Source organism: Aptenodytes forsteri, unplaced genomic scaffold (assembly GCF_000699145.1).
Source record: "Aptenodytes forsteri isolate BGI_AS27 unplaced genomic scaffold, ASM69914v1 Scaffold96, whole genome shotgun sequence".
NCBI classification, from domain to species: Eukaryota; Metazoa; Chordata; class Aves; order Sphenisciformes; family Spheniscidae; genus Aptenodytes; species Aptenodytes forsteri.
The window spans coordinates 3426185-3437772 of record NW_008795029.1 but is presented as its reverse complement, the minus strand read 5'-3'; the positions used below and the strand labels follow the sequence as shown (position 1 = coordinate 3437772).

The 11588-nt window shown below is 37.7% G+C and overlaps 1 protein-coding gene across 3 annotated transcripts in view; it reads right to left on the bottom strand.

The window, feature by feature from the left end:
• The window catches only part of TFDP1 (transcription factor Dp-1), a 54861-nt gene that overhangs the window by 18083 nt on the left and 25190 nt on the right, over nucleotides 1-11588 (bottom strand). For all 3 annotated transcript variants that reach the window (XM_009276085.2, XM_009276084.2, XM_009276086.2), the window contains exon 3: nucleotides 1452-1558. In XM_009276085.2, the coding sequence (XP_009274360.1) occupies nucleotides 1452-1558 (107 nt within the window). The remainder of the gene's footprint in view (nucleotides 1-1451; nucleotides 1559-11588) is intronic.

The window sequence follows — 11588 nt, the reverse complement described above, 5'->3', positions numbered from 1 at the left end:
CCCTCAGCCAATACAAATATGCTGATATGGGCCCCTTCTTTCACAAAAAAATTAGTGCTAATATGCTCAGAGTAAGACTTAAAGTGCTGAAAAAAATTATGACTGCAAATGTAAATTTCCCACAGTAATCATACTAACAAAACCACCATTAAGAGCTGTTATTATTTCAGAATTGTATTTTTTAATAATGTTACCGTGTAAAATTAATCATAGCTAATACAGATGAGGATTTGTCAATTTAAACTTGTAATGGAAGACACAAGAATTTATTTTGTATGTAATTAAACATTGTTGTAAACACTAATTTACTCATTGTTGAAAGTTTTTTAAAAAACAGATTATTTGTAATTTCATAATTATCCCCTGGTTTTGGTACTTTAAGAAAAGATTTTGTAAGTTACCTGAAAGAAGATTTCCTTTTCAACATTAAACTCAAGTATGTACACAGTCTCACAATAATGCCCAAAGGGACACCCCCTCTGTGCCATTATGGCCTATACTCTATAGTTAAAACATTCTCCTACTGCTGGTTACTGATTTTAAATTAAAAGAATGCCTAACTACTCTGAATTTCCTTGTTTGGAAATTTACTGATAAAACACCTCCTACTAAAGGAGCAATTTCATTCAGTTAAACTCATTTCGCTACACTCTTAACTTCCAAGTGGCTGCTGCAGTAGATAATTCACCGCCACTGCCAGAAATACAGCACAGTGAATGATCTGCACTACATCTGTACAGTTGAAGTGGTACAGTTTAGAGATTCAGGCAGCCTCAGTTACAGAACACTCCTTAGAGCTTAGAGTTGGGAAAGGCAGATGGGAAACTGCTTTCCTATCAAGAAGAAACCCAAATACAAGACATTCCATTTCAGATGTTTACACGTTACAGTTGCTTTCCAGAAGATTAACTGAGACCAACTCTCTTCAGATCACCAAATTTTAATTTTGATCACTATAAAAGTGACTTCTCATAACCTGTTATCTGTTGCATTATCAGATTCTTTGAAACCTCTAATTTCATGTACCTCACATAAAGCTCACAATAAGTATTTAAGCAAAAGGATATCTACATTAAGCACTAAGAAACGTAGCTCTGTTTTCAATTTTGTTCCACCTAACTTCAACCTCAAGAAAAATGTGCTGATGAACTTAATTTACATTTCCCTATGCCAGATTTCAAAGCAGAATCTGAAAGAGCCACTGATTTTAAGTGGCACAACTAGCAAAAGATAAAGCCACCCGAATATTCAGGTATCTGCATGTTGATTTGAGAGTAATCTTTGCATTTCTTTATGCAAAAGAACATTTGTTTTAACGTAAGTCTATTAAAATTAAAAACAAGCTTAGACTATCTGCCCATGACAAGTGATACTGGCTATCAAGCTACAAGTCAGATTTACAGTATGTTTAAGCAATAGTACAAGCAATAAAAAACCCGCAGTCTCCTTACCACTTGTTGTGCAATGTTGACATTAGACTGTCCAAATGTTTTTGGCAGGAGCTGTTTTCCAAGCGTATTTACTGTAGAAGGATGAACGGCCAATAGAGAAACAACCCCTAAAACAAATACAAGTAGATAGCTTCAGGTCAGCCACATGGTATTATTTTAGCAATTCCAGTTTCATCTATACTACCAATGCGTATTAATAGAAACTAGCTCTGAACTGCATTGAGTCTCAATATAAACGTAGCATTTACACATTTGAAGCAAAAAAAGAAATTTTGAGTCACAATATGTTCTCTCAAACCCTCTCTTATGTAACCTTATAGGTCAGTGATCTAGTATGAACATGTTTTAATTCCTAATATTCCAATTTTTCTCTCAAAGCAGAGTAATAGAGGTAATGGGCATCTGACAGAAAGCATAATCCCCTCCTCTTCTACCCCTATCCTTTGTGGCTATTGAAATCTTTTCCCACACCACCTGAAAAACACGCCCAATGCCCCAGCATATGATATACCCTTCTGAGGCATGCTGGTCTGCAGGAGATAAAATTTGGTTAGCGCAGGCCTTTCGAAGAGAATATCCCCAACTTTCCTCTAAGTGCCCCCTGCCAGCTGAAGGCAGGGAATTAAAGAACAAAAGTCTTCAAGAATCCAGTATTTGAGCAAAATACGTGCAACACAGTAGACCAACCCTGCAGGGAAACCTGCTCTCTTCCTGTTCATAAGCCATCCATAATCACCATTGATAGGTACGCGAGTCTTAAGCCATGTAAAACAAAAATTCAGCTACAAAAATACCAAGCCAGGTATCCTCTAGCAATTCGATGCTTCATGCCAGTTTAAAAAAAAAAACCACCACAAAACCAGCACAAAACAAAAACCAAACCGAACAAAAAAGAAGCAAAGACTGAGTACAGAAGAAGAATAATGGGACAAACAAGTCTTAAAATACTGGAGACATTTATTTTGCTGAAACATCTGTCATTTGGTTGTCAGGTGAGAGGTTTAGCAGTTCTTTCCCTCAGATCACTTTTAAAGGGGCTAATGGTGCCAGAAAGACTTGGGACAATTCCCATTCCTCTTCCTTTCTTTTTTCCATTATCCAATACAGAAGCAGTAAGCAAGCATTTTTACAACGGCTGTATCGGGAAGGGCCCTAATGAGTCCTTGATGCCTACCATCCCTCTTACACATTCAGGTAGTCTACATAAAGTTGGGGACAACTCAAATCTTGTTTAAGCCCTTGCTTTCCAAAAGGCTTGTGTTTCCTAGCTGCTATTACTACACCATGTCAACCTGATAGCTTCACACAAGAACCTGTTCTCAGTCCCCCAAATTTGAATAGGATGCAGTAGCCTGTCATTCTTCCATTATTAACCAACTTTCCAGTGCTCTTTCAGAAACTCAGCAGCTATCTAGTTTGTAACATAAGTCTGTTATGCCTTCCTGTTCCTTCAAGTACACCCATCACTATTCACCGCCTCTTTTGTGTGTGTTCTTCCTCTCTGCAGAATGCAGTAAAGCGATATGAACTACCCTGGCTATTAGTGCTTGTGTATCTTCTTCTCAGCTTCTTGGAGGTCAACATGTCTTTTTTTTAACCTTCTCCTCATTGCTTTAAAAACAACAAAGCAATCTGAAGATTATATTTCCAGTATAAAATAAGATTTGTAACTGCTTTCCAAAGTTAAGACGCCTCATCTATCTGATTGTCTTTTCTTACCTTAGATGGCTCTTGTTGCCCATACACTTTCTAGTTCTCTTACCATATGAAATTTATTTTTGCAGAGGACAGAGATGGACACATTATTTTTGACAAAGGAATGCCATATGTTATAACTCCATAGCACATTTTCTATTTTATTCCCTGTTCCTTTCCAAATAATTCTCAAAATTCAATTTGCTTGTTCCCCACCAAACACCGATACCACATTTTCATAATATAACCTAGAATGACTTCAAGATCTTTCTTGAGTGCTAATAGCTCACTTGGGGTCCTAGTTTGGTTTTCACCAATTATTAACCCATGGGAGTACTGCCCCATTCTATGACACCTTAGTTTCTTTAACAGGCTGATTAAGGACCTTGATAATCAAGGGTTTTTTGTTGTTATTTTTAAGAAATCCAAGGACATCGCACTGATTAGATAACCCTTATCTACATGGTTGTTGACTCTTTCAAAGCATGACTTTGAAAAGACCTAACTTCCTAACTTCCCTCTCCCTCTAGAAAAGCCCTGTTAACTCCTGCCCATTATCACACATTTATCCATACGTCTACTACTTCTCCGATAGGCGCCCAACTGATTTGCCTAACATAAGTCTGACTTACTCATCTGCAGTTATCTGAGCCCTTCAAAAAATCGGTGCAGGATATGTCGCTTTCTATCCTTCTGGTACTATATGAATTATACATATACTGAATTAGCAGGAGAGAAGTACCATTGCTAGGTCCTTTAAGAATTCACAGGTAGATATTCTCTAGCCATGATGATTTCTAACCATCCATGTTATCCATTTTTTCCTAAGACAACAACTTCTAGCAATACTTTAGTAGGACAACTTCATAAAGAACAGTATTGCCATGAGACTCTCCCTAATCATCTTGATCATCTATCAACTCTTCAGATGCACTCAAGAGACACTGTTGTTCTGCTACGTTTAAAAATCAAGTAATTCTTTATGCTATCATGTGGTTTCTTAAAAACTTTTATGCAGTCAGAAAAGACAAATGCAAAAATCTTGCACTTGTGACAGTGTAACTCCACGCAACAGCAGAGGTCAGGGGTCGAGTGGTTAGGAAGCAGATGTGCAGAAAAGGACCTGGGGGTCCAGGTGGACAACAAGCTGAATGTGACCCAGAAGTACACCCCTATGCTAATGAAGACTTAACCACATCCTGGCCTGCATTTGGAAGAGTACAGAAATAAGTACAAAAGAAGTGATTATTCCCTTTTACTCCAGTACTCTTTAAGCTGTACCTGCATTACTCTTCAGTTTTGGGGCCCACAGTGCAAGAGAGGCATTAACAAACAGGAGAGAGTCCAGCAGAAAGACACTAATATGGCTAGGGTACTGGACCATATGATGTGCAAGGAGAAGCTGAGGGAGCTTGACGCGTTCAGCCTGTGGAAGACAAGATTAAGGTGGGACGAGGGGTGTATTTGTGGGAATCTAATCACTGCCTTCAATTATCAAATGAAGAGTTACAGAGATGACAGAGGACACAACAAAAGGAAAAGAGGCAACAGTCACAAGTTGCTGCACAGCAAATTCCAACCAGACATGAGGAAAAAAATTCACAGTGAGAAAGGTAGAGCACAGCAACAGGTTGCCTAGGAGGTTCCCTGGAGATACATAGAAAAATTCAACTACTGAAGGCTCTGTGCTTTGAAGCTGGCCCTGGTTTGATTGTAAGGTTAGATTAGATGGCCTCCAGCATCCTTATATTAGTCGTTTAATTCTACGAATACAAATAGCTATCTTGCAACTAAAACATCTGCATGAAGGGTAGAGTACACACTATGCTTCTTTCAAGTTTTTAATTACATTAACATTTTCTGTGGTGCTGTGCCAGAGTTAATTCATGCAACTGAACCAACCTGGCTGTATACAGAAAATGCAAGGTACGTCTGTCTATACAGCACGAACTGATTGGCAAGGAAATGCAAGTGTAACTGGAAGAACAGTAACACACACTTCAGTTTGAAGCAAAGTCAAAGATACACTAAATAGGAAAGAGTGTAAATGTTCAACAACGGGGGCGGGGAGGGAGGAAGGAAAAACAGAGGAGGGGTTTTTTTTAAGGGTATTTTCAACTTGTCTCTGCCCAAGTGCATCCTCCTATTTTCTCATTTACCTGATGCGCAAACATTTTTCTCATATCCACCTGCATTTTCATCAAAGGCTCATAATGCTCTGGTTTCACAGTGGTTTTGTGCGTGTGGTTTTTCAACAACGGGGGCGGGGAGGGAGGAAGGAAAAACAGAGGAGGGGTTTTTTTTAAGGGTATTTTCAACTTGTCTCTGCCCAAGTGCATCCTCCTATTTTCTCATTTACCTGATGCGCAAACATTTTTCTCATATCCACCTGCATTTTCATCAAAGGCTCATAATGCTCTGGTTTCACAGTGGTTTTGTGCGTGTGGTTTGTTTGTTTTGTAAGTATACAAGCAGAAGTAACTTCATTAACTTAGCTTTGCAAGTGACTGACAGCTCAGTTTCTCAAAGGAATTTTACTAATCATTTGTTAATTACTGTTACTCTTACAGCAATCACTGCAATCCAAATAATCCTGAACTTTGTGGCCAACATACGGTGTGCGTAACAGCATGTAAAAATTAAACCGCAAGTTTGCAAACAGCTTCCCTGGCACCAACTCCTCTTCCTTTTCAAAACAAACACGTATTAATACTGCAAGTTCCTGACATTTTTTCTTTCTTTTCTCCTTCTAAAGACTTCAAAATACATGGAAAAGGCCAGGTAAAGGACACAAAAAAATTATACTGACGGACATAACTACTACCTAAATTCTCAGTCTCCCAAACATCACCAGTTTGGAAGACTACTCTTAGTAACTTATAAGCAACATTAAACCTAAATGAAAGCAAACTTCATCAATATGAAGTTCCAGAATGCCTCCAAATCGAAGATAATGATACTGATGGGATCAAGGAGTAATGCTACATAAAATTTGCACAGCAAAAGCAGCAGCACCCTTTAACAAAATCTATTATTTGTCTACAAACTGTTCCAAGTAAGTGCTCTCTCCCTACACAGTATGCGGTAAATAGCCTTCTTGGTTACCGACTGCATTTAGGGGAGAACTCTTGAACCGGACCTTTGCTTGCATATGAAAACAAACCCAAGAATTTTACCAAAAACAAAGAATCCCTTGCAGAATTTTAGCAGTGAAACAGACTGGTGATACAGGCAATTATGAACATTTTAAGTAACTTGACATGCCACAGAAAAAGACACAGTACATCTAAAATTAGAGAAAGGAGTGCTCTCTGCAGACAAAGCAGTAGATCTGTCTAAAAGCTGACTGCTCCAGTTCACGTAACAGTAGTGCCTTTGAATTTGGTGTTTCAGATCAAAGAGGTTGGGCTGAGGTACTCCTTGCCTCAGGAGCAAAAATCCCATTTATTCTAGCTGCTGTACCATTTTATGATGTAATCTGTCTTTATGTTTTCTTTACTTGTGAAAGAGAGCAATGGGAGTGATGCAACAAAGAAGGCAACAGAAAAACACGTCAGTTTCCTGATAATGCAGCCTCTAACAAACTAAGTCTTGTCAGTCTGTTTTCTGGAAAAACACGTCAGTTTCCTGATAATGCAGTCTCTAACAAAGTCTTGTCAGTCTGTTTTCTAGCACAGAGGCAATATTGTATATGGTGGATATGGATTTGGTAAGAAGGTAATTGTGCAAGCAATTTTGGAATTACTACATCCCAAAAAAAGAACATGCAGAATGAGAAGAGAGTAGTTTGTCAGAATGCAACATAATTCCTACCACCTCCTGCAACAGTCTCAACCAAACTCTGTCCAGCAGACCACTTTGTAAGTAAATACTCCACATGATTGAAGGTTAAAGTGTTATTTTAAGAAAAGTCTAAAGAAAATTAACCTGCAGATTGCATTTTACAGTATAACCACTCTTATGAACTCTACAAACTTTTGTCTTAACTACATAAGCTTTGAAATTGATGATTTTAACAGAGCAGTTGGAATCTAGCTTAACAACAGCTACACAACTCGAAGACAGCAGTATTATTAAGCCAGTCTCAATACAAGTCAAATATGACTTACGCTCTCAGAAAGACAGTATTACTATCAATTACCTGATAAAACTCGTAACTGAGAGAATATCAGTTGAAGAGCCCAACGGGTCTCTTTTGGGAGACCAAAAAAGATCAGTGAGACTTTCCATGAACAAGAAGATTTAAGGAAGTGACATGGACACTAGATTCCATTGCAAATGTCACTTCTGAGAAGGCCAAGTGCCATCTGGAACATTACATTCCTTATTTCAGGAATTTTTTAAAAAGTTAATATAGGAATAGACTTTATATAAAGCTGGAGTACCTGTACTGCTTAAGATGCAAATGATTGATATAAGATTACATGAAAACTATAGAATTATCTGGACAATGTTGTAGATTCAGTTTTGGCAGCCTTCTGCACGTGGATTTTTTCTTCTTTTTGATAACAAAAGAGATAGGAGGGGAAGGAGAGGGAATTTGGTATCAATATCACTAACGAAATTCCATACTGTAACCATTTTGTAAAGCAAATACAAAGCTAATTCCAGCTCCAAACCTGTCCATCAAACCTTGCTTAGAATAAACAAAACCCTAAATAACAAAAAGCAAACTAGTCTTAAGTGCACAATCTGCCCCTCTCTTTCCAATGTGTCACTACCCAACCCCACGTTGGTCTCCGTAAAAAACTGTCTGAAAAATTACCAAGTTTGGAATTGAAAAGTGAGCAGGGTCTCTTACAGCTTAAGTCCACTTAATTTTTTGCAAAGGTTCTTTTTTCAATTGAAAAGCTCTGGGTTATCAGATTACAGATTTCTCTCAGGGTCTCTGCAAGTCACAGGCCTTATTACAGACACTGCTATAGTGTTCTAGAAGACCTTACGTTAGACTCACTGATCTTTAGTCATGGCCTCTACTTGTCTTCCTACCATCTTCAGCTATTTCTTATTTGCCGCTATCCTACTCAAGAAAGTTGCATTTGGCTAGTTCAGCCATGCAGTTGACAGCTCAGTATGATTTTAGTAGTACCCTCCTCCCTAGTAAAGTTAAGAGCAAAGCATCTGCATCTCCAGCAAACAGAAAGGAAAACCACAGTGTGAAATCATTCAGAACTGCAGATTTACAGCAGCTTTCTAACGCTTTCTTTGGATTCTGTTCAAGGCAATGCATTTATTTCCAATATGAAAAAAAAAATGCAAGAATTACAAAAAGGTGAGCTACTTCTAAAATATCTTTCATTAATCAGAAGTACCATTCTATCCAGCTGTTTGAGCTGCTGTCAATAAAACTGACAGCAACGTGCCTTAGAGTAATTTATCCCATGCACTTGAAAGTTTCAGTTGCACACTTTCACTTGGCTCTGCTACCACAGAAACTTCCACAGCTAACTCCAACTCCAGGGCTTCAACGAAAATTGCCCAGTGACCAGGCTACAGGTTCTTTTCCTCAAGGCATTACCAAACAATAGAAATCTAACAAAAGCCTCAAGTTTACCAAGTGGTAAACTTACCAAACCTTTTTTTTTAAAGGTATGGGAGACCTTATGGAAGCTCATCATGGAGACTGAAAGATAAGGAAGGCAGATCTCAGGAAAAACTTAAGTCCATTACTCAACATGACAGTCTAGTACATAGAAATAAGAGTAAAGATGTGCCTTTGAAGACTCCAAGTAATGAAATCGAAAAAGCTCACTAGAGAGAGGAAGAGTCTCTAGAAGGCTCCAAATCTTCACACAGTTCAAACACAGGTGCGCAATCTCTGAAGCTGAGATAGAGATGAGAATGAATCCTGTTTTGGATGGCAGTGAAGCAGAGCTCAATGTCATCTATAGTCAAGATGGGAAACAATGCACAGAAAGTGAGAATTTCAAAGCTACAGAAAACTGGTAAGGTAGTCAGGACACAACCAAATAAGTTGAGGGAAGTCCTCAACTTATCTACACAACTACCACTGAACAAGAGGTAACAAAAGAAGTGTCTAAAAGAAACATCCTGGAACAACAAGGTATCATATCAACATCATAACAAGAAAAGTTTTCTATATGAATTAATGGGGCAGGCTTCCACCTCAAAGTATCATGACAGCAGGAAACAAACCCATTAACCTGTCTCAATACAGTGACCAATGCAATACTTGACAACTATCTCATTCAACCCCAACACTAGATCAGGTGAAATGGAAATCAAATGCCAAGCAGTTCCCTCAAGGACTGTTTACAGTATTTTCTATGCATTTTGCTTTACAAAATCTACCCTAAATCACTGAGCCTGAACCGTTGCTTTCTTCCAAGTACAAGAGGAGTCTTGAAGACACAGCTAGGATAAAAACATTAGTTTAAAGGTGCCATTTAAAGTGCTTTTTATCCAGTCCACATCACCTTCAAAGAAAATCATTCCTTACCACAGAAGCATCAACTTGACAAGTTTTAGATTATTAGATTACATATACATACAGAATATGTATAAAAGGTGTACTTAGAAGATCTGGGAAAGACGACAGAAAAGAAAAAAGAAAGAAGACAATTATATCCTAGGAGCTAACTCCTCAGATGTCACTCCTGTGAAGTTGCAGTTTTTCACGTCTCTTGCAAACACCATAGATATTTTATGATTAGTTAGTTATAGCCTGATTTTCAGAAAACATTGAACTCTTTGAGGGTATCAACCTACCATAAGCTCTGACAACACACAGATGATTGTCTCTAGCTGTGTGCCAAGTCAAGTAAAAATACCTCTGCTTATTGAACAAGTCACACCATCCTGTTAAGACAACGTGCTTATACAGCAATTCTGAGCACTTCTACAAAGACTTCAGCTTCCCCGGTGTGTAGTACCACCAAGTGCTTAAGTAATTTCTTACATCAACTCAGACTTTTAGGTGATTCTCATCATCCTTAGATATGACTAGTAATACCATAGCTATTACAAACCAGTCTTTCCAAGTCTGTGTTGAAATAAACTGTGTGGTCTACCTTCAGACTTTTTAAAAAAGTCTTTCTAGACTTTTCAAAATGTCATTCCTATTTGCAGCAACAGTTTTATTTCCTGAGCTTGACTTTAGGTAATAATAATTGTTTGGATTTACCTCAGCTGCAATAATATACAGGCATTTTATAACCAATGTTCAGGCATATATCTGTTTGCCAAAGCATGAATCACGGGCTCTGAAATAGATCTCTACTTCTGTTCCAGAGGAAGAATTCCAGTCAACTGCCAAAAATCAGGGAGGGTTTGATCTTGCAAATAAAATTAACAATAACATTACATTGCAAAAGTTTTTTCTTGTCATATAAATAGGCAGTTAAGCAGCGTTGAAATGCAAGAGTCTAAATACACCTTAAAAATTTACGTATTTGACTTCAATTTTTTTTTCCAATTACCAAATCTGAAATGAAAACAAAACTAAAGTTCTTTATGCTCATAAAATGTGAAACCTTACTTTGACGTGTAAGAGGTGAAAGGACCTAAAGCCATCTTTTGTAAGTATTTTCTGGTTACATACCAATAATGCCACCTACTGGCATGACAGAATATCCAAATTTTCAGAGTAATTTTAAAATTAATTTAAGAGCTTTAATTTCAATACAACTTTAAATACCATTGGTTATCTTTTCCCTTGCACTCATCTGAAGCAGGTAATTTCTTTCACCCAAATTTCTTCACAAGCAAGGGGCAGGATTAGAATTGTTCTATTTAATACTTAAATATCAACACTAATCTGAATATAGGAAGGACCAGAATGTAGCAGTTTTCTTCAAAATGCAACCTCCTGGAACAGCAAAATTTCTAAGCCTCTAAAATTTGTTGCCAGTAACTTTTAGAAGACACAAACTCGTGAGGAAGTTTTACTGGTTCAGCACCTATTAAAGATTCTTTCCATCCTTCCAACCCATATGTATTTTCTAACACTCAAAATGAATTCTGATTATAATTATCACTCAAAGTCCATATACAGGGTGAATTTTAGCAATTTCATGTTTAAGCAATTAGCCAGGTGGATTTCCAAAACAAAGCCAGGAATTAACAAAAATTATTATTTTTTTTTAATCCCAGAATGGAAACGAACTAAAATAACAATTAAAATACCCAAGTGAGATTATCCTTGCCTTGTAACTAAGGTATGCAAGAAGCAAACAATTACAGTCAAGTTACTTTGGAATTTTACTCCACAATTAAACTGCTCTCTTTTTCTGTCTTGGATAAAGCAATTTAGAATAGAATAGAACAGAATATTTTCAGCTGGAAGGGACCTACAACGATCATCTAGTCCAACTGCATCACCACTTCAGGGCTGACCAAAAGTTAAAGCATGTTGTTAAGGGCATCGTCCAAATGCCTCTGAAACACTGACAGGCTTGGGGCATCGACCACCTCTCTAGCAAG